Source organism: Salmo salar, chromosome ssa09 (assembly GCF_905237065.1).
Source record: "Salmo salar chromosome ssa09, Ssal_v3.1, whole genome shotgun sequence".
Classification (NCBI taxonomy): Eukaryota; Metazoa; Chordata; class Actinopteri; order Salmoniformes; family Salmonidae; genus Salmo; species Salmo salar.
This window is the reverse complement of record NC_059450.1, coordinates 55,196,898-55,219,711: the sequence shown is the minus strand read 5'-3', so window position 1 is coordinate 55,219,711 and position 22,814 is coordinate 55,196,898. Positions and strand designations below refer to the sequence as shown.

Below are 22,814 nucleotides of genomic sequence, written 5' to 3'. Positions count from 1 at the left end.
TCCCTGAAAATACAGTAGGTGTCAAATCAAATCAAATTTTATTGGTCACATACACATGGCTAGCAGATGTTAATGCGAGTGTAGCGAAATGCTTGTGCTTCTGGTTCTGACAGTGCAGTAATATCTAACAAGTGATCTAACAATTCCCCAACAACAACCTAATACACACAATTCTAAAAGGGGTGAATGAGAATATGTACATATGGATGAGCGATGGCCGAGGGGCATAGGCAAGGTGCAATAGACGGTATAAAATACAGTATATACTGTATTCAGGCTTTAATTTTATTTTGAATGGAGGTACGTCACTCACCGAGGAAATCGAAGAAGGCGTCCTCTGGCAGCGGGGGTCTCCATGGAGATGTTGAGCCTGGAACTGACACAGACCAGAAACAGCTTTGCCGCCCTGGATCCAGAGGTTCCGGCTCCTTCTTCCTTTGTGGCTTCCCAATCAATATCGGATCCGGAGGTATCTGCATCTTCGTCCTCAGCTCTGTCTCCCTCTCCGGTGGCTTCTACCTCGGGTTCAGATCCTCGGAGCTCCCAGCCTCAACAGACCGTGAGGCTGCCTGAGAGACCGGCCCATTCAACATCACCAGCTGTCATCATAGGCAGCTCTATGGTAAGAAACATCTCTGTCCCCAAGGGAAAAACCTTGTGCTACCCAGGAGCACGAGTACAGGACATAACAAGGCTGCTTCTGACTGTTCTACCACAAATGCTGGGAGCTGACACTGTCGTAGTCCCTGTGAGGTCAAACGACATCAGGAGGGCTAGCTCGGAACATTTGAAAATGGATATTAAATAACTGATTTTAGCATTAAAAGACTCCAAAAAACAGCCAATAATTTCAGGTCCTGTACCATCGTTGGGCCGCGGGTGTGAAAGATTCATCAGAATGCTGGTATTACACATCTGGCTAAAAGACTACTGTAGCTCTGCTGGAGTCACTTTTATTGATAACTTTGACACCTTCTGGAAACAGAAGATACTCTACAGGAATGACGGAATCCATCCAAATCATCTTGGCTCCTGGACTCTGTCCACGCATTTCAAGGCTGCTTTGAAACAATGACTGGTAAATGATCCAAGACTAGCTCAGTTAATCCCTGCCATTGTGACAATGAGTCATCATAATGCTGCATCAAATATACATGATCTAAGGGGCATTAGCAAACACAATGTAAGTAATTTAATTTATGTACCCCTAATTGCACCAAATACATCTGTTTATCCTGCAGTTGTAGTAATCATGAGCCTATAAACCAGTTACACTGTTAGCACTGAGGCGGTGTGCAATAGTAGGAAGACCACTTTATGCAGCTCACCCTGCACTATCAGCTCCAATGTAAATAACATGAGTAAGTCTACCTCTGATAAGCTTCCCAGTAAAGCATTAAAAACAATCAATCAATCCAGAAAAGTGCTAAAAATAGCCCACATTAACATATGTAGCCTAATAAACAAGGTCCACGAAGTCAATAACTTGCTTGTAAGAAATGACATACATATTCTCTGAAACACACTTAGATAATACCTTCGATGGTACAGTGGTAGCAATACATGGTTATAACATCTACCGAAAAGACAGAAATGCCAACGGAGGCAGTGTTGCGGTCTATATTCAGAACCACATTCCTGTAAAGCTTAGAGACAATCGAATGTTAAATACTGTTGAAGTATTTAGGTTCATCTGCCTCACCTAAAGCCCATTTTTGGGGGAAGCTGCTATAGACCACCAAGTGCTAACAGTCAGTATCTGGATAATATATGTGAAATGCTTGATAATGTATGCGATATCAACAGAGAAGTATATTTTCTGGGTGATTTAAATATTGACTGGCTATCACCAAGCTGCCCTCTCAGGAATAAACTTCAAACTGTAACCAGTGCCTGCAACCTGGATCAGGTTGTCAGTCAACCTACCAGGGTAGTTACAAACAGCACAATAATTAAATCATCGACATGTATTGATTACATCTTTACTAACGCTGCAGATATTTGCTTTAAAACAGTATCCAAATCCATAAGATGTAGTGATCACAATATAATAGCCATATCTAGGAAAACCAAAGTTCCAAAGGCTGGGTCTAATAGTGTATAAGAGGTCATACAAGAAGTTTTGTTGTGATTCATATGTTGATGATGTAAAGAATATTTGCTGGTCTGTGGTGTGTAATGAGGAGCAACCAGACGCTGCACTTGATCCATTTATGAAACTATTTATTCCAGTTACTAATAAGCACGCACCCATTAAGAAAATGACTGTAAAAACTATTAAATCCCCTCGGATTGATGAGGAATTGAAAAATTGTATGGTTGAGAGGGATGAGGAAAAAGGTATAGTAAATAAGTCTGGCTGCACAACCGATTGGCAAATGCACTGCAAATTAAGAAATCATGTGACTAAACTAAATAAAATTTAAAAAAAGATAAATTATATTAAGAATGATAGTAAAAAGCTCTGGGGCACCTTAAATGACATTTTGGGGAAAAAAGCCAACTCCGCTCCTTCATTCATTGAATCAGATGGCTCATCCATCACAAAGCCCACTGATATTGCAAACTACTTTAATTACTTTTTCATTGGCAAGATAAGCAAACTTAGGGATGACATGCCAGGAACAAACGCTAACACTACACATCCAAGTATATCGGACAAAATTATGAAAGACAATAATTGTACTATTGAATTCTGTAAAGTCAGTGTGGAAGAGGTGAAAAAAATATTGTTGTCTATCAACAATGACAAGCCACCGGGGTCTGACAATCTAGTTGGAAAATGACTGAGGATAATAGCAGACGATATTGCCACTCCTATTTGCCACATCTTCAATTTAAGCCTACAAGAGAGCGTGTGCCCTCAGGCCTGGGGGGAAGCTAAACTCATTCCACTACCCAAGAATAGTAAAGCCCCCTTTACTGGCTCAAATAGCCGACCAATCAGCCTGTTACCAACCCTTAGTAAACTTCTGAAAAAAATTGTGTTCGACCAGATACAATGCTGTTTCACAGTAAACACATTTCAGAATTTAAGCATGCTCTTAGGGAAGGACACTCAACAAGCACAGCACTTACACAAATTACTGATGATTGGCTGAGAGAAATTGATGATAAAATGATTGTGGGGGCTGTCTTGTTAGACTTCACTGCAGCTTTTGACATTATCGATCATAGTCTGCTGCTGGAAAAAATTATGCTATAATGTGAATAAAGAGTTACTTGTCTAACAGAACACAGAGGGTGTTCTTTAATGGAAGCCTCAAATATAATCCAGTTAGAATCAGGAATTCCCTAGGGTAGCTGTATAGGCCCCTTGGTTTTTTTCAATTTTTACTAACAACATGCCACTGACTTTGAGTAAAGCCACGGTGTCTATGTATGCGGATGACTCAACACTATACACGTCTGCTACTACAGCGACTGAAATGACTGCAACACTCAACAAAGAGCTGCAGTTAGTTTCAGAGTGGGTGGCAAGGAATAAGTTAGCTCTAAATATTTTTTTAACTAAAAGCATTGTATTTGGAACAAAACACTCACTAAACCCTAAACCTCAACTAAATCTTACAATAAATAATGTGGAAATCGAGCAAGTTGAGATGACTAAACTGCTTGGAGTAACACTAGATTGTAAACTGTCATGGTCAAAACATTGATGCAGTACTAGCTAAGATGGGGAGAAGTCTGTCTATAATAATGCGATGATCTGCCTTCTTAACAGCACTATCAACAAGGCAGGTCCTACAGGCCCTAGTTTTCTCCTGGCTGAAAGTGGAGGAGAGATCGACTTCATCACTACTTTCATTTATGAGAGGTATTGACATGTTGAATGCACCGAGCTGTCTGTATAAACTACTTGCACACAGCTCGGACACCCATGCATACCCCACAAGACGTCTCTTCACAGTCCCCAAGTCCAGAACAGACTAATGGAGGCACACAGTACTACATAGAGCCATGACTACATGGAACTTTATTCCACATCAAGTAACTGACGCAAGCAGTAAAATTAGATTAAAAAAACACCTTATGGAACAGCGGGGACTGTGAAGCAACACAAATATTGGCACAGACACGCACGCACACACACACATTTAGTATTGTGGTAGTGGTGGAGTAGGGGCCTGAGGGCACACAGTGTGTTGTGAAATCTATGAATGTATTGTAATGTTTTTAAAATGGTATAAACTGACTTAAATTTGTTGGACCCCAGGAAGAGGGGACCCATATAATGGGGACCCATAATAAAAACAAAATACAAATGATATGAGTAATGTAAGGTATGTAAACATTATTTAGTGGCATTGTATAAAGTGACTAGTGACCCCTTTGTTAAAGTGGCCAGTGATTGGGTCTCCATGTAGGAAGCAGCCTCTCTGAGTTAGTGATTGCTGTTTAGCAGTTTGATGGCCTTGAGATATAAGCTCTTTCAGTCTCTTGGTCCCAGCTTTGATGCACCTGTGCTGACTGCTCCTTCTGGATGATAGCGGGGTTAACAGGCAGTGGCTCAGGTGGTTGTTGTCTTTGTTTATCTTTTTTGCCTTCCTGTGACATCGGGTGCTATTGGTGTCACGGAGGGCAGGTAGTTTTCCCCCGGTGATGCAGACCGCACCACCCTTGGGATAGCCTTGCGGTTGAGGGCGGAGCAGTTGCCATACCAGGCTGTGATATAGGATAGTCTCAATTGTGCATCTGTAAAAGTTAGTCAGGGTTTTGGGTGACAAGCCAAATTTCTTTAGCCTCCTGAGGTTGAAGAGGCGCTGTTGCGCCTTCTTCACCGCGCTGTCTGTGTGGGTGGACCATTTCAGTTGGTCGTTGATGTGTACACTGAGGAACTTAAAGCTTTCCACTTTCTCCACTGCTGCCTCTTCGATGTGGATGGGGGGTGCTCCCTCTGCTGTTTCCTAAAGTCCACGATCGTCTCCTTTGTTTTGTTGACGTTGAGTGAGGTTCTTTTACTGACACAACACACCGTGTGCCCTCACCTCCTCCCTGTAGGCTGTCTTGTCATTGTTGGTAATCAAGCCCACTACTGTTGTGTCGTCTGCAAACTTGATGATTGAGTTGGGAGCCGTGCATGGGCACACAGTCGTGGGTGAACAGGGAGTACAAGAGGGGGCTGAGCACGCACCCTTGTGGGGCCCCAGTGTTGAGGGTCAGCGAGGTGGAGATGTTGACCCATCAGAAAGTTCAGGACCCAATTGCATAGGGCGGGGTTGAGGCCCAGGGCCTACAGCATGATGATGAGCTTGGAGGGTACTATGGTGTTGAATGCTGAGGTGTAGTCAATGAACAGCATTCTTACATAGGAATTTTTCTTGTCTCTTGTCCAGATGGGATAGGGCAGTGTGTAGTGTGATGGCGATTGCGTCTCTGTGGACCTGTTAGGGTGGTATGCAAACTGAAGTGGGTGTAGGGTGTCAGGTAAGGTAGAGGTGAGGTGATATGATCCTTGACTAGCCCCTCAAAGCACTTCATGATGACAGAAGTGAGTGCTACGGGGCGGTATTCATTTATTTCAGTTACCTTTGCCTTCTTGGGTACAGGAACAATGGTGACCATCTTGAAGCATGTGGGGACAGCAGACTGGGATAGGGAGTGATTGAATTTGTCCATAAACATACCAGCCAGTTGAGTTGCGCATGCTCTGAGGGTGCAGCTGGGGATGCTGTCAGGGCCAGTAGCCTTGCGAGGGTTAACACGTTTAAATGTTTTACTCACGTCGGCCACAGAGAAGGGGGGGGCGCAGTTCTTGTTAGCGGGCCGCGACGGTGGCACTGTATTATCCTCAAAACGGGCAAAGAAGGTGTTTAGTTTGTCTGGAAGCGTGACGTCGGTGTCTGTGATGTGGCTGATTTTCTTTTTGTAGTCTGATTTCCTGTAGACCCTGCCACATACATCTCATGTCTGAGCCGTTGAATTGCAACTCCACTTTGTCCCTATACCGGCATTTTGCTTGTTTGATTGCCTTGCGGAGGGAATAACTACATTATTCATATTCATCCATATTCCCAGATCTCTTTCTTTGGTTATATGCGGTGGTTCGCACATTCAGTTTTGCGTGAATGCCGCCATCCATCCGCAGTTTCTGGTTAGGGTAAGTTTTAATAGTCACAGCGTGTACAACATCTCCAATGCACTTCTTTAGAAATTCACTCACCGAGTCAGCATATAGGTCAATGTTATTCTCTGAGCCTGACCGGAACATATCCCGGTCCGCATGATCAAAACAATCTTGAAGCGTGGATTCCGATTGGTCAGACCAGCGTTGAATGGTTCTCGTCACTTGTACATCCTGTTTGAGTTTCTGCCTATAAAACGGTAGGAGCAAGATGGCGTTGTGGTAGGACGTAGGACTTGCTGAAGGAAGGGCGGGGGAGGGCTTTGCATGCATCGCGGAAGTTAGAGTAGCAGTGGTCGAGGGTATTGCCCAAGCGCGTAGTGCAATCAATTTGCTGATAGAATTTAAGCAGCCTTGTTCTCAAATTTGCTTTGTTAAAATCCCCAGCTACAGTAAATGCAGTGAACTGCTGTTCATTTTGATTGTATGAAAATAATTCTTCACAATTACCCAACACCATTCTAGCTTATCCTCTGCATCACCATCAGCTATACAATATAAGTATGCTATCTTTGTATTTTGTGGGCTGGTTGGTTATATAAAAGACAGCATGAAGAATAGTCATGGTGTGTGTATGGAGAACTGTAAACGAATCTTAGCGTGTTTGCTAATGAAAGCAAGCTAATGGCCTGAAATATTCAGTGACTCCATTCTACCTGGCCCAAGGCAAAGATATACATTTACATTACATTTAAGTCATTTAGCAGACGCTCTTATCCAGAGCGACTTACAAAATGGTGCATTCACCTTATGATATCCAGTGGAACAACCACTTTACAATAGTGCATCTAAATCTTTTAAGGGGGGGGGGGTTAGAAGGATTACTTTATCCTATCCTAGGTATTCCTTAAAGAGGTGGGGTTTCAGGTGTCTCCGGAAGGTGGTGATTGACTCCGCTGTCCTGGCGTCGTGAGGGAGCTTGTTCCACCATTGGGGTGCCAGAGCAGCGAACAGTTTTGACTGGGCTGAGCGGGAACTGTGCTTCCTCAGAGGTAGGGGGGCCAGCAGGCCAGTGGTGGATGAACGCAGTGCCCTTGTTTGGGTGTAGGGCCTGATCAGAGCCTGAAGGTATGGAGGTGCCGTTCCCTTCACAGCTCCGTAGGCAATCACCATGGTCTTGTAGCGGATGCGAGCTTCAACTGGAAGCCAGTGGAGAGATATAATACTGAATTCACTGCATTTCCTTTCATACCTTCCTAAATAGGTCACAATAAGACAACGTTGTGCTGGGTATTCTCTAACAAAGTGCTGAGTGGGCAGACTTTGCACTTAACTTTCCAGACGTTTCGAGGGTTGACTTATTAATATTGTCATCATATCAACTAAAAGTATTTAGTTAATTACATTAATTACAAGGTGATGAATGGACATGAATTCAGTTGTTTATTTCTAGCTGTTGCTACTAATACAGTGGCAAAGCCATTCAAACTAAAGACTTCATTATTCATTTACTTTGCTAAACAGTTGCAGTATTTGTTGAATCAAATTGACACCCATTAGCGCTCTGAGATAGCCATTTAGATGTTTTGTGGTTTAAACTAACATATTGAGTAAACATTGTTATCAACACTGTTTGGGTCTTGGGAACTTCTTGCTCCCTAAATGATTCCCCCCCCCATCACCAGGTAACTTTTCTGAGCTGCAAGACTTGACTGTGTCTCGTGATGCTTGTGAACATTAAAGCCACTAAATATACCAAGCTCCAGATGCTGCAGATTGTCACCATTGTGCAGGTTTTCCATCAGAGAGCAGAACAATGTAACACCGCAATAATAGACATAATGCCAATGTTATGAAAGGCTGTTGGAGACTAGAGCTGTTGTTAACGGTATGTCATCATTATCTAATGATCTGTTGCTAAGCAGGGGCACATAGAGCCACTTCGGAGGTTTTGTGAGGTGTGACTGCTGTCTAAACCAGCATACAGCGCAAGGTTTTAGTGTGATAAATCTGTTCTTAAAAACACCATACTCTGATTAGTCACTCTCCATCTATGACTCTCTCTACTGCTAAGATTCTGTAAAATAATGAGTGGTCATATTAGATTTGTGTGCAGAGTCTTTGATCTAAATCTTTGACTGGCTGTACTCAAACAGTCAGACAGGTTTAACATTTTATTTTTAGCATAGCCAATCAGCCTACTATTTAGAGCGCAATTACCGGTATTCGGAAACGGCCATTCACACAGGTCTTCACTATGACCAGTACCTAATGTGAGCTGAAATTTTATTGTCTCTCTCTCTGTGGTTTGGGTATACTTACAGGACAATACTGACACTGTTATTCACTCACTCAATTTACAAAAATGATACATAACCATAACATCTGATTCTTTGTTTGTCTTTGTAAGTGAACTTCGGATAAACTCTCCGCTTCAAAATCTCAAAATAACCCATTTATGGGGACACAATGTCTAGTCCATAGAAATAAAATATATTTCTATGGTCTGGTCAACCGGTCTATGAATTACACAATTAAGATCTAGACATGCAGCACACTAGAGAGCATATACTGAGGCAAGAGTGAAAATGATTTTAAACTGTAGTGCTTTGCATTTTAAGTTGTAAATGCGGGTTCAGTCCTGTGTGCTGCTATTTTGGCCAGCTCTCGGAAAAGAGTGTTAATCTCAATGAGACGAACCTGGTAAAATAAAGGTAAAATAAAATAAAAGAGCATTGAAGTGTATTCATTCTACTCAGGTTATTTGCTCTGTGGCTCTACTCAATTTCAGTGCATCTCTGAGCAAATGGCGTAAAATTTGATTTTAACTAGCCCGGTTGACATGCTTCGACGTACGGCAATGGAATACTTTGAATTTTATTGTCAGGAATTGCGCCAAGCGCGACACTTCTTTACTATTTCGGATAGTGTCTGGAACGCATCGAACAAAACGCCGCTATTCGGATATAACGATGGATTATTTTGGACCAAACCAACATTTGTTATTGAAGTAGACGTCCTGGGTGTGCATTCTGACGAAGACAACAAAAGGTAATGACATTTTTATAATAGTAAATATGATTATGGTGAGTGCTAAACTTGCCGGGTGTCTAAATAGCGAGCCCGTGATGCCTGGGCTATGTACTTAGAATATTGCAAAATGTGCTTTCACCAAAAAGCTATTTTAAAATCGGACATATCGAGTGCATAGAGGAGGTCTGTATCTATAATTCTTAAAATAATTGTTATGCTTTTTGTGAACGTTTATCGTGAGTAATTTAGTAAAATGTTAGCGAATTCCCCGTAAGTTTGCGGGGGTATGCTAGTTCTGAACGTCACATGCTAATGTAAAAGCTGGTTTTTGATATAAATATGAACTTGATTGAACAAAACATGCATGTATTGTATAACATAATGTCCTAGGGTTGTCATCTGATGAAGATCATCAAAGGTGAGTGCTGCATTTAGCTGTCTTCTGGGTTTTGGTGACATTATATGCTGGCTTGAAAAATGGGTGTCTGATTATTTCTGGCTTGGTACTCTGCTGACATAATCTAATGTTTTGCTTTCGTTGTAAAGCCTTTTTGAAATCGGACAGTGTGGTTAGATTAACGAGAGTCTTATCTTTAAATGGCTGTAAAATAGTCATATGTTTGAGAAATTGAAGTAATATGATTTTGAAGATTTTGAAAATCGCGCCACAGGCTGGCAGTGGCTGTTACGTAGGTGGGACGAATTCGTCCCGCCGGTCCCATAGAGGTTAAGAATTATAGATACAGAACTCCTCTCTGCATTCGATATGTCCGGTGAAAGCACATTTTGCAATATTCTAAGTAGATAGCCCGGCATCACAGGGCTAGCTATTTAGACACCCAGCAAGTTTAGCACTCACCAAAGTCAGATTTACTATAAGAAAAATGTTATTACCTTTGCTGTTCTTCGTCAGAATGCACTCCCAGGACTTCTACTTCAATAAAAAATGTTGGTTTGGTCCCAAATAATCCATTGTTATATCCAAATAGCGGCGTTTTGTTCGTGCGTTCAAGACACTATCCGAAAGGGTAAATAAGGGTGACGAGCATGGCGCAATTTTTTTTAAATAAATATTCCATTACCGTACTTCGAAGCATGTCAACCGCTGTTTAAAATCAATTTTTATGCCATTTTCTCATAAAAAAATGATAGTATTCCAACCGGGAAAGCGTGTATACGTACAAAGAGAGAGAAAATAAAACCATTTCGTGCCCTCGTGCACGAGCCTGAGTCTCAGAGTACTCTGACCAGCCACAATCCAAACACGATAATGTGTTTCAGCCTGGGGCTGCCTCGATATCATTCAGCTTTTTCCCGGGCTCTGAGAGGCTATGGGAGCCGTAGGAAGTGTCACGTTACAGCAAAGATCCTCAGTCTTCAATAAAAAGAGCCAAGATGAACAACAACTTGTCAGACAGGCCACTTCCTGTTCAGAATCTTCTCAGGTTTTTGCCTGCCATATGAGTTCTGTTATACTCACAGACATTCAAACAGTTTTATTGGCTTTGTTTTCTATCCAAAGCCAATAATTATATGCATATTCTAGTTACTGGGCAGGAGTAGTAACCAGATTAAATCGGGTACGTTTTTTATCAGGCCGTGTCAATACTGCCCCCTAGCCCTAACAGGTTAACCTCTATGGGCTAGGCGGGACGTAATCGTCCCACCTACGTAACAGCCAGTGTAATCCAGTGGCGCAATTTTCAAATACCTTAAAAATCCTATTACTTCAATTTCTCAAACATATGACTATTTTACAGCTATTTAAAGACAAGACTCTCGTTAATCTAACCACACTGTCCGATTTCAAAAAGGCTTTACAACGAAAGCAAAACATTAGATTATGTCAGCAGAGTACCCAGCCAGAAATAATCAGACACCCATTTTTCAAGCTAGCATATAATGTCACAAAAACCCAGAAGACAGCTAAATGCAGCACTAACCTTTGATCATCTTCATCAGATGACAACCCTAGGACATTATGTTATACAATACATGCATGTTTTGTTCAATCAAGTTCATATTTATATCAAAAAACAGCTTTTTACATTAGCATGTGACGTTCAGAACTAGCAAACTTCCGGGGAATTTACTAAATTACTCACGATAAACTTTCACAAAAAGCGTAACAATTATTTTAAGAATTATAGATACAGAACTCCTCTATGCACTCGATATGTCCGATTTTAAAATAGCTTTTTGGTGAAAGCACATTTTGCAATATTCTAAGTACATAGCCCAGCCATCACGGGCTAGCCATTTACACACCCGGCAAGTTTAGCCTTCACCAAAATCAGATTTACTATAACAAAAATGTTATTACCTTTGTTGTCTTCGTCAGAATGCACTCCCAGGACTTCTACTTCAATAACAAATGTTGGTTTGGTCCCAAATAATCCATCGTTATATCCAAATAGCGGCATTTTGTTCGTGCGTTCCAGACACTATCCGAAATGGTAAATCAGGGTTACGAGCATGGCGCAATTCGTGACAAAACATTTCTAAATATTCCATTACCGTACTTTGAAGCATGTCAACCGCTGTTTAAAATCAATTTATGCAATTTATCTCGTAAAAAAGCGATAATATTCCGACCGGGAATCTCCTTTTCGGTAAACAGAGGAAAAAACAGAAAGACAGGGGTGGCCAGTGCACGCGCCTAAGCCCACTGTCCCTTGATCGGCCACTTGAGAAAGGCGATAATGTGTTTCAGCCTGGGGCTGGAATGACGACATTCAGGTTTTTCCCGGGCTCTGAGAGCCTATTGGAGCCGTGGGAAGTGTCACGTTACCGCAGAGATCCTAAGTTTTGGAATGAGATGTCAAAGAAAGACAATAAATGGTCAGACAGGCCACTTCCTGTAAAGGAATCTCTCAGGTTTTGACCTGTGATTTGAGTTCTGTTATACCCACAGACACCATTCAAACAGTTTTAGAAACTTTGGAGTGTTTTCTATCCAAAGCCAATCATTATATGCATATTCTAGTTACTGGGCAGGAGTAGTAACCAGATTAAATCGGGTACGTTTTTTATCCAGCCGTGTCAATACTGCCCCCTAGCCCTAACAGGCTAAGGTGTGAGAGCTGCAATCATAGCAGCGCAGAGTCCTGTAGCTTTAGACAGACGGCCCTGACCTCCACCAGACAAACTGGCAATAAACCCCTCAGGATGGAAAACATGAAAGCGCCTCTACCAAGTTTCTACCTCACTTTAAATTACTCCCCCAGTCACAGGCTCACAGTATAAAATGCATTGGTGCCACTGATGTACACCTTGTCAATTATCATAGTTTTTTATTGTACCTGGAGGCAGGCTGGGTCTCTTCCTCTTATTGCGGTTCTCAGCTCCGTTTTCCAGAGGACAGTCTGACACCAGTGGCCCGTTGGAGTTGCTGAACTGCAGGGGCTCGTTGTTGGAGGACGGGTCAAAGGATAGCGGGTTCAGTCCTGAAACACACAGAAACACAACAAGCAGCCATGTTAGACCTGACGGGCCATGAGTTATAGACACTATTGTGTACCTCATTCACAATATATCCAATCCAGTGCAGAGTACATGTAGGCTACAAACTATTTAATACTGTATGTGACGAACAGAGACCACAAGGAGAGAAAAATGTATACCATACAGTGTTTGACTTCCTCTGGGGAAGTCTGAATTAAATAAAAACAGGCAAGACTCCCCAAAGACTGTGGAAATTCAACTATACTCAACCACAAGTAAAACAAATGTTGCCTATTTAACAGTCAGGAGTTCAACAAACTAAAGGATAATAATTATCCCCTTTTAACATTATCTCACCTCTTCAAGGAAACACATTAGAGACCCCTACAAGTGACAGTATTACAGTTGAAGTCGGAAGGTTACATAAACCTTAGCCAAATACATTTAAACTCAGTTTCACAATTCCTGACATTTAATCCTAGTAAAAATTCCCTGTTTTAGGTCAGTTAGGATCACCACTTTATTTTAAGAATGTGAAATGTCAGAATAATAGTAGAGAGAATGATTTATTTCAGCTATTATTTTTTTCACCACATTCCCAGTGGGTCAGAAGTTTACATACACTCAATTAGTATTTGATAGCATTGCCTTTAAATTGTTTAACTTGGGTCAAACGTTTTGGGTAGCCTTCCACAAGCTTCCCACAATAAATTGGGTGAATTTTGCTCCATTCCTCCTGACAGAGCTCGTGTAACTGAGTCAGGTTTGTAAGGCCTCCTTGCTCGCACACGCTTTTTCAGTTCAACCCACAACATTTCTATAGGATTGAGGTCACGGCTTTGTGATGGCCACTCCAACACCTTGACTTTAGCCATTTTGCCACAACTTTGGAAGTGTGTCCATTTGGAAGACCCATTTGCGACCAAGCTTCAACTTCCTGACTGATGTCTTGAGATGTTGCTTCAATATAGCCACAATTTTCCCCTACTCATGATGCCATCCATTTTGTGAAATGCACCAGTCCCTCCTGCAGCAAAGCACCCCCACAGCACGATGCTGCCACCCCCGTGCTTCACGGTTGGGATGGTGTTCTTCGGCTTGCAAGCATCCCCCTTTTTCCTCCAAACATAACGATGGTCATTATGGCAAAACAGTTCTATTTTTGTTTCATCAGACCAGAAGACATTTCTCCAAAAAGTACGATCTTTGTCCCCATGAGCAGTTGCAAACTGTAGTCTGGCTTTTTTTAATGGCGGTTTTGGAGCAGTGGCTTCTTCCTTGCTGAGCGGCATTTCAGGTTATGTCGATATAGGACTCGTTTTACTGTGGATATAGATACTTTTGTACCGGTTTCCTCCACATCTTCACAACGTCCTTTGCTGTTGTTCTGGGATTGATTTGCACTTTTCACACCAAAGTACGTTCATCTCGAGAAGATGTCGCCTTCCTGAGCGGCATGATGGCTGAGTGGTCCCATGGTGTCTATACTTGTGTACTATTGTTTGTACAGATGAACGTGGTACCTTCAGGTGTTTGGAAATTGCTCCCAAGGATGAACCAGACTTGTGGAGATCTACAATTTTTGGCTGATTTCTTTCGATTTTTCCATGATGTCAAGCAATGAGGCACTGAGTTTGAAGGTAGGCCTTGAAATACATCCACAGGTACACCTTCAGTTCACTCAAATGATGTCAATTAGCCTATCAGAAGCTTCTAAAGCCATGACATTTTCTTGAATTTTCCAAGCTGTTTAAAGGCACATTCAACTTAGTGTATATAAACTTCTCACCCACTGGAATTGTGATACAGTGAATTATAAGTGAAATAATCTGTCTGTAAACAATTGTTGGAAATATTACTTGTGTCACGCACAAAGTAGATGTCCTAACCGACTTGCCAAAACTATAGTTTGTTAACTTCTTTGGGATAGGGGGCAGTATTTTCATGGCCGGATAAAAAAACGTACCCGATTTAATCTGGTTACTACTCCTGCCCAGAAACTAGAATATGCATATAATTAGTAGATTTGCCAAAAAAAAAAACACTAAAGTTTCTAAAACTGTTTGAATGGTGTCTGTGAGTATAACAGAACTCATATGGCAGGCCAAAACCTGAGAAGATTCCATACAGGAAGTGCCCTGTCTGACAATTTGTTCTCCTTCTGTGGCATCTCTATTGAAAATACAGCATCTCTGCTATAACGTGACATTTTCTAAGGCTTCCATTGGCTCTCAGAAGGCGCCAGAAAGTGTAATGGGGTGTCTGCTGTCTCTGGGCGAAGTACAGCAGCTCTGTTTGTGAGTTGTCAGCCTGGGAACAGTGACACTGGAGATGCGCGTTCATGAGAATTCTCAATTTTTTTCTTTCAGCCTTTGAATGAATACAACGTCGACCGGTTGGAATATTATCGCTATTTTACAAAAGAAAATAGCATAAAAATTGATTTTAAACAGCGTTTGACATGCTTCGAAGTACGGAATATTTTTGTCACGAAATGCGCTCGCGCGTCACCCTTCAGATACTGACCTGAACGCACGAACAAAACGGAGGTATTTGACTATAACTATGGATTATTTGGAACCAAAACAACATTTGTTGTTGAAGTAGAAGTCCTGGGAGTGCATTCTGACGAAGAACAGCAAAGGTAATCCAATTTTTTTTATAGTAAATCTGAGTGTGGTGAGGGCCAAACTTGGTGGGTGTCAAATTAGCTAGCCGTGATGGCCGGGCTATATGCCGAAAAGCTATTTTAAAATCTGACACTGCGATTGCATAAAGGAGTTCTGTATCTATAATTCTTAAAATAATTGTTATGTATTTTGTGAACGTTATTCATGAGTAATTTAGTAAATTCACCGGAAGTTTGCGGTGGGTATGCTAGTTCTGAACATCACATGCTAATGTAAAAAGCTGGTGTTTGATATAAATATGAACTTGATTGAACAAAACATGCATGTATTGTATAACATAATGTCCTAGGAGTGTCATCTGATGAAGATCATCAAAGGTTAGTTCTGCATTTAGCTGTGGTTTTGGTTTTTGTCACATATATGCTTGCTTTGAAAATGGCTGTGTGATTATTTTTGGCAGGGTACTCTCCTGACATAATGTAACGTTTTGCTTTCGTTGTAAAGCCTTTTTGAAATCGGACAATGTGGTTAGAGTCTTATCTTTCAAATGGTGTTAAATAGTCCTATGTTTGAGAATTATGACATTTTGTGGTTTTAAATTTGGCGCTCTGATTTGTCACTGGCTGTTGAATAGTGTTAGACGATTTCGTCACACCTCCCCTAGAGAGTTTAACAAGAAATCTGTGGAGTGGTTGTAAAACGAGTTTTAATGACTCCAACCTAAGTGTATGTAAACTTCCGAATTCAACTGTATGTCAGAATCTCCAGATTGTTGTGTCTTTCTGTTCAGGGGCCCAATTTATAACCGGTGCGTTTCAAACTAAATGTCTGTGTGTGTCATTTTTGAAAAGTGCACAGGCAAAAAAAAAATTGACATTTATGAACTTGCCAAACGCCATGTATACACGTTTCCCATTATAAATTAGACCTGTCCTTAAATTGTGTTCATGTGAACAAGCATTATAACTCCATTTGGAAAACGCCCTCCATTCACCATTTATGGTGACAATACTGTATTTTATTTGCTGTTTAATTTGGAACTATTCGAATTTGGTTACATCAGTTTCTAAATGAAAGAGCAATGGCAAATTTGATCACATTTCTGTATAGGTGTGGGCAGAATATTTTGCATTGACTTTCTCAAACTAAACGTGCATGCTGCCTATAGCAAGATTGATTGTATATTCGAAACAATTTAAAAGTTGACTTAATACTACAACCCACACATCTATGCAAAATATGAATTGTTGCTCAATCTTTTGTTTATCAATAAATGATTGTGTTTCTATCTCCTGCCTTGGTATAGGCTCTGAGATTAAAACTAGGCAATGATGTCGCGCTCATATCGCACAGCAATACTGTAGCCTACCCATACTGTCAATTGTTTTACATAAACTACTGGTCAATTTACTGTTGGCAGAATGTTATAATCTTTTGCAGTAATTTATGTTGTATCTAGCAAAGGACTGTGTCAGTTTTTGAAAGAAAAAATTATGGCAAATTGTTGTGGACCTGTCAGCAGAAAGTTTAAATTCAGCAATGTTTTGCATCGACTTTTCCCCCAACCCAAATATGATGGATTGTCTAGGGCATGCTACTATTTTTTGTATTATTACAGTAGGCCTACTTACAGTAGCATAGGCCTACCGCAACATCAAATATCAACTGTTCCTGTTAAATTTGACTGTATATTATAAACCGTACTGCCTATGGGATTGAAAAACTTTAAATAGATAGCCTTCGGGAAAGTATTCAGACCTCATGACTTTTTCCACATTTTGTTACATTACACCTTTATTCTAAAATTGATTAAATTGTTTTTTCCCCCCTCATCAATCTACACACAATACCCCATAGTGACAAAGCAAAAACAGGTTTTTAGAAATGTTTGCTAATTTATAAAAAGTAACCCACTGAAATATCACATTTACATAAGTATTCAGAGCCTTTAATCAGTACTTTGTTGAAGAACCTTTGGCAATTATAACAGTATCGAGTATTTTTGGATATGACACTACAAGCTTGGCACACCTGTATTAGCGGTATCTCCCATTATTTTCTGCAGATCCTCTCAAGCTCTGGCAAGGCCACTCAAGGGCATTCAGAGACTTGTCCCGAAGTCACTTCTGCTTTGTCGTGGTTGTGTGCTTAGGGTCGTTGTCCTGTTGGAATGTGAACCTTCTCCCCAGTCTGAGGTCCTGAGCACTCTGCAGCAGGTTTTCATCAAGGATGTCTATGTACTTTGCTTCGTTCATCTTTCCCTCGATCCTGAATAGTCTCCCAGACCCTGAAAAACATCCTCCCAGATTTGCCAGGTTTCCTCCAGACGTGACGCTTGGCATTCAGACCAAAGAGTTCAATCTTGGTTTCATCAGACTATTTCTCATTGTCTTAGAGTCCATTAAGTGCCTTTTTTGCAAACTACTAGCGGGCTGTCATGTGCATTTGACCTAGGAGTGGCTTCCGTCTGGTGACTTTACTATAAAGGCCTGAATGGTAGAATGCTACAGAGATGGTTGTCCCTTGTCCCTTCTCCCCCTCAGTTTACCCGGGCAGCCAGCTCTAGGAAGAGTATTGGTGGTTCCAAACTTCTTCCATTTAAGAATGATGGAGGTCACTGTGTTCTTGGGGACCTTCAATGCTGCAGAAATGTTTTGGTACCATTCCCCAGATCTGTGCATCGACGTAATCCTGTCTCAGAGCTCTCTGGACAATTCCTTCGACCTGATGGCTTGGTTTTTGCTCTGACATTGTCAACTGTGGGACCTTATATAGACAGGTGTGTGCCTTTCCAAATAATGTCTAATCAATTGAATTTACCACAGCTGGACTCCAATTAGGTTGTTGAAACATCTCAAGGATGATCAATGGAAACAGGATGCACCTGAGCTCAATTTTGAGTCTTATAGCAAAGGGTCTGAATACTTATGTAAATAAGGTATACTTGTTATATATATATATACAAATGTGCAAAATTTTAAAAACCCTGTTTTCGCTGTGTCATTATGGGGTATTGTGTGTAGATTGCTGAGGATTTTTTATTCTAAAATGTATTTAAAAAAATAAGCCTGTAATGTAACACAATTTGGAAAAAGTTAATCGGTCTGAATACTTTCCGGAGGCACTCTAGAACTCTCTCAGAGTGACATGGCTATAGGTCCAATTAAATGAGAGATGCACATGGTCATTTGTTGTATGGCTATTTGGGGAATATGCACCCATCACAGCCAGAAAAGGTGAAGTATGTATTCTGCAATGGTTAGGACAATTAACCTGTTAGGGCTAGGGGGCAGTATTTACACGGCCGGATAAAAAAACGTATCCGATTTAATCTGGTTATTACTACTGCCCAGAAACTAGAATATGCATATAATTATTGGCTTTGGATAGAAAACAAAGCCAATAAAACTGTTTGAATGTCTGTGAGTATAACAGAACTCATATGGCAGGCAAAAACCTGAGAAGATTCCTTACAGGAAGTGGCCTGTCTGACAAGTTCTTGTTCTTCTTGACTCTCTTTATTGAAAACTGAGGATCTTTGCTGTAACGTGACACTTCCTACGGCTCCCATAGGCTCTCAGAACCCGGGAAAAAGCTGAATGATGTAATTCCAGCCCCTGGCTGAAAAACATTAGCGCCTTTGGTAAGTGGTCTATCAGAGGACAATGAGACTGAGGCGCGTGCACGAGGCGACCAAATGTTTTTATTTTCTCTCTCTTTGTACTAAAACACAGATTCCCGGTCAGAATATTATCGCTTTTTTACGAGAAAAATGGCATAAAAATTGATTTTAAACAGCGGTTGACATGCTTCGAAGTACGGTAATGGAATATTTAGAATTTTTTTGTCACGAAACACGTCGGGCGCGTCACCCTTCTTTACCCTTTCGGATAGTGTCTTGAACGCACGAACAAAACGCCGCTATTTGGATATAACTATGGATTATTTTGAACCAAACCAACATTTGTTATTGAAGTAGAAGTCCTTGAAGTGCATTCTGACGAAGAACAGCAAAGGTAATAACATTTTTCTTATAGTAAATCTGACTTTGGTGAGGGCTAAACTTGGTGGGTGTCTAAATAGCTAGCCCTGTGATGCCGGGCTATCTACTTAGCACATTTTGCAATATTCTTTCACCGAAAAGCTATTTTAAAATCGGACATAGCGAGTGCATAGAGGAGTTCTGTAATTCTTAAAATAATTGTTGTGTTTTTTGTTAACGTTTATCGTGAGTAATTTAGTAAATTCACCGGAAGTTTGCGGGGGGTATGCTAGTTCTGAACGTCACATGCTAATGTAAAAAGCTGGTTTTTGATATAAATATGAACTTGATTGAACAAAACATGCATGTATTGTATAACATAATGTCCTAAGATTGTCATCTGATGAAGATCATCAAAGGTTAGTACTGCATTTAGCTGTAGTTTGGCTTTTTGTGACATTATATGCTAGCTTGAAAAATGGTTGTCTGATTATTTCTGGCTGGCTACTCTGCTGACATAATCTAATGTTTTGCTTTCGTTGTAAAGCTTTTTTGAAATCGGACAGTGTGGTTAGATTAACGAGAGTCTTGTCTTTAAATAGCTGTAAAATAGTCATATGTTTGAGAAATTGATGTAATAGCATTTCTAAGGTATTTGAATAACGCGCCACGGGATTCCACTGGCTGTTACGTAGGTGGGACGAAATCGTCCCACTGGCCCTAGAGAAGTTAAATAAATAGGAAATAGATTCCTACGTCTAACTATTTTAGATTCAAAAAATAAAATGCATAGATTTTTGCTCTTTTTACTATGGCAAATGGCTGCATTTTTGTTTATGTTTTCAGTTTTAATGAATAAGTGAGTCATCACTTGCACAAAATGTTTACTTGCCAGCTTGCGATACAATATTTCAACCAATAGCAGATGTGCGTACGTATAGTCTAAAGTTTGTGGGGATGTGAGCACACTCAAGTATAAAAAAATTCTCACTTTTTCATGAAAACTGGTGCACGCACATTTTGGGGTATATTTTGTACGTACGCACAGTTTATAATTGAAGCCACTGGTCTTTAGACAGTGAGGACACTAGGTAGCATCTCCAAACTAATCCAGAAGTTTAATTTCCATCCCAGCATATTTCTGTCCTGAGAAGAACAAAGACAGGATTAAAACACAAAGACCACCATTACTTATGATCCTACGACACACACTCTTAATATAATTATATTAAATTATCTAAAGTGAGTGCAGGCGCTGATATAGAAATGGGCCAATCTGTCCAACAGCTACAAGCAGACAATCCTTTTCCAAAACCAGTCCTTCTATTTTTCTGACCGATAGCGTCTTCCAAAGGATAAAGCAATAAGGAGAGTAGAGGCTGATAAATTATCGAAACAATAACAATGTGAATATTGCCCCAAAATCCCAGGAAACAAACACATTCAATTGTGTTCCGAGCCTAATATATCAGTGATTTCCAATTCCAAAATTGGATTTGTGTTATTTATAATTCAGATAATGCATGTCATAACAAAATGCCTAGCGCTTTAAGCCTGTTCCTCAAACCTCTCTCGCTCTCTCCACACACATAAAAGTTCAGTCACATCTTGCACCATAGGCTACACTTTTCTGTCCATCACACATGTAAACAACAAGCTTGCCTGCTCTATGTGCACTGATTGGGGAAGTCATTTAATGAACTAAATGTAAAAAACTGTTCACAGGACGAAAAAGGAACGAAGAGGAACGATATAAACTGATACTTATTTGGGGGTTGAAACCAGTTCAGAACTTTATTTTGCTTGTCGGAATTAATCTCGGTTCCAACCCGTTTCTACTGCAGAGCAGAGATGGACTCTCTGTTAAAGACAAGTTTGCTATTCTCCATCTTCAGAGATTCCGTTTTCTGACTACAACAAGGCCTAGCAAAACAAGTGTAAACCTAGAGAAGTGATGCATTTTTCATGAGCATAGGCCTTGTCTCTCCCAGACCCTGTTCTGAATTAGGTCTACAGAATTATACCTAGGAGGAGCAGCTTCCATGAAAGACCTTAAATGTCCTTTGAGCTAACTAGATAACAAGCTTGTGTGTTCAGAGCGGCACCAGAATTAAAAACACGTCTTACCTTTTTGTAGTTAATAAATTCAACGTGAAAAGTGATAACTAGGCCTATAGTATCATTAACGATCATTGTAAAAGTTAGTCCATTCTTCGCTAGCTAATTAAAAACCTCTCTCCTTATCAGATAGCCTAAACACGCACTGGCAAAGATTTTCAGCTTGCAGGCAGACGCTGGAATACATTTCTGAGTGACAGAGTGAGGGCTTTGCATAAGCACTCTGTTGCATTTTTTTGTGGGACAGGTTTTCCATGCATTTAATATAACGGTTTTGTTCCGGAACAGTACGGATCACTTTCGTTTTCGGGTTCCGTTTCTGTTTAGTTCCGTTTTCAGTTCTATTCCCTGAACCGGTTGCATCCCCTGAGTAGAAACACACAGGGCTCAGAAGACAGACATATCATGCAGGACACCATCAGATCCCTAATATCCTTCAATTACTTGATGTGTGTGTGTTCATGTGCATCATTTACTAGAATAATTTCTAGAGAATTTCCACTCTGCTATGGTTATTGATTAAGAGCATGAACGCTTGATTGTGAACGCTCACGCCCAAAGCTTATGTTATGGTGAATGGAGGCATTATATGGTCTTTGAAACAAAAACGTGTTTCAGGGTACAGAGGATGAGCTGAGGAAGAGAATTGGTCACTGGCTTCCAACCATATGAAGAATTAGGTATTACTAATCATCTTTGTGTGTTTTTAAGTGCTCGGGACAAGCAAGTGACCGCAGCTGTAAGCAGGACACACAGGGACAAGCTTCAGACAAAATACAAACCACAGCCCCATACTGTTAAAGTCCTGAAAACATGTGGTAAAGTGATTTTCTGAACTTCTGCTGAAGCACTGAACATGGAAGTACAGCAGGCCTATGTGTTGCATCACATACATTTTTGATGGCCATAAGTTGAGTACCAATTAAGTACAGACTGGTGAAGTAGTGAACCATGTAGATCACATCACTTGGAGCTGTGAAGTGAGTGTAAATGATCAGGCAGTCTTTCAGCATGGAAAGAGAAAGCTCTCTTTCTCTCCCTCTATGTATTTATCTCTTTCCATCCTGCATCGGGGGCTCAGAAAGCTACCAACGGACTCATACAATTATGGGTAGCAGCATTTTTATGAAAGTTTCTCTAGCTCTTCTCCACAACACAAAACCATCCTTAATGTGTTTACAGTGAGATTTGAAAGGTCTCACTCCGTTCAAATGATGGGCCTTCTACCCCCTTTTCTATTAGAGAAAGCTTGATAGAACCTCTCCACATCAGGCCCTTCTTCCATCTGTTTACTTCTCTCCCTCTTTTTTTTTCTCTCAGTCTCTCCTTCCTGTTTTGCTCTCTCTGTGTTGTGTTCTTTATTTAACCACATTTCCATCACAATGAGAACCAACCATCCCGTTCTCTCTCTGTGTCATCAGGGCTTTTCACATGAAGAGAGAAGATGGGTAAACAACAGGCTAATAGACAGAGGACAAACTGTTGAAGAAAAGCACAGAATTGCCTTCCCTCAAACCAAGGGAAATGAGCAGGGAAATCTGCC

General features: G+C 40.8%; 1 protein-coding gene across 2 annotated transcripts in view; it reads right to left on the bottom strand.

The window, feature by feature from the left end:
• LOC106611501 (ecto-NOX disulfide-thiol exchanger 2) overlaps positions 1–22,814 on the bottom strand; it is a 273,741-nt gene that overhangs the window by 156,920 nt on the left and 94,007 nt on the right. Inside the window, exons 1-2 of one of the 2 annotated variants that reach the window (XM_014211767.2) lie at positions 21,281–21,465; positions 12,400–12,543 (exon numbers count right to left, since the gene is read on the bottom strand). Coding sequence is in view for 1 of the 2 variants with exons in the window: in XM_014211765.2 (XP_014067240.1) it covers positions 12,400–12,543 (144 nt within the window). In the remaining variant the exon portion in view is untranslated. Of the gene's footprint in view, positions 1–12,399; positions 12,544–21,280; positions 21,466–22,814 lie in introns of those variants that run through there. The other variant, XM_014211765.2, reaches the window with a different exon arrangement.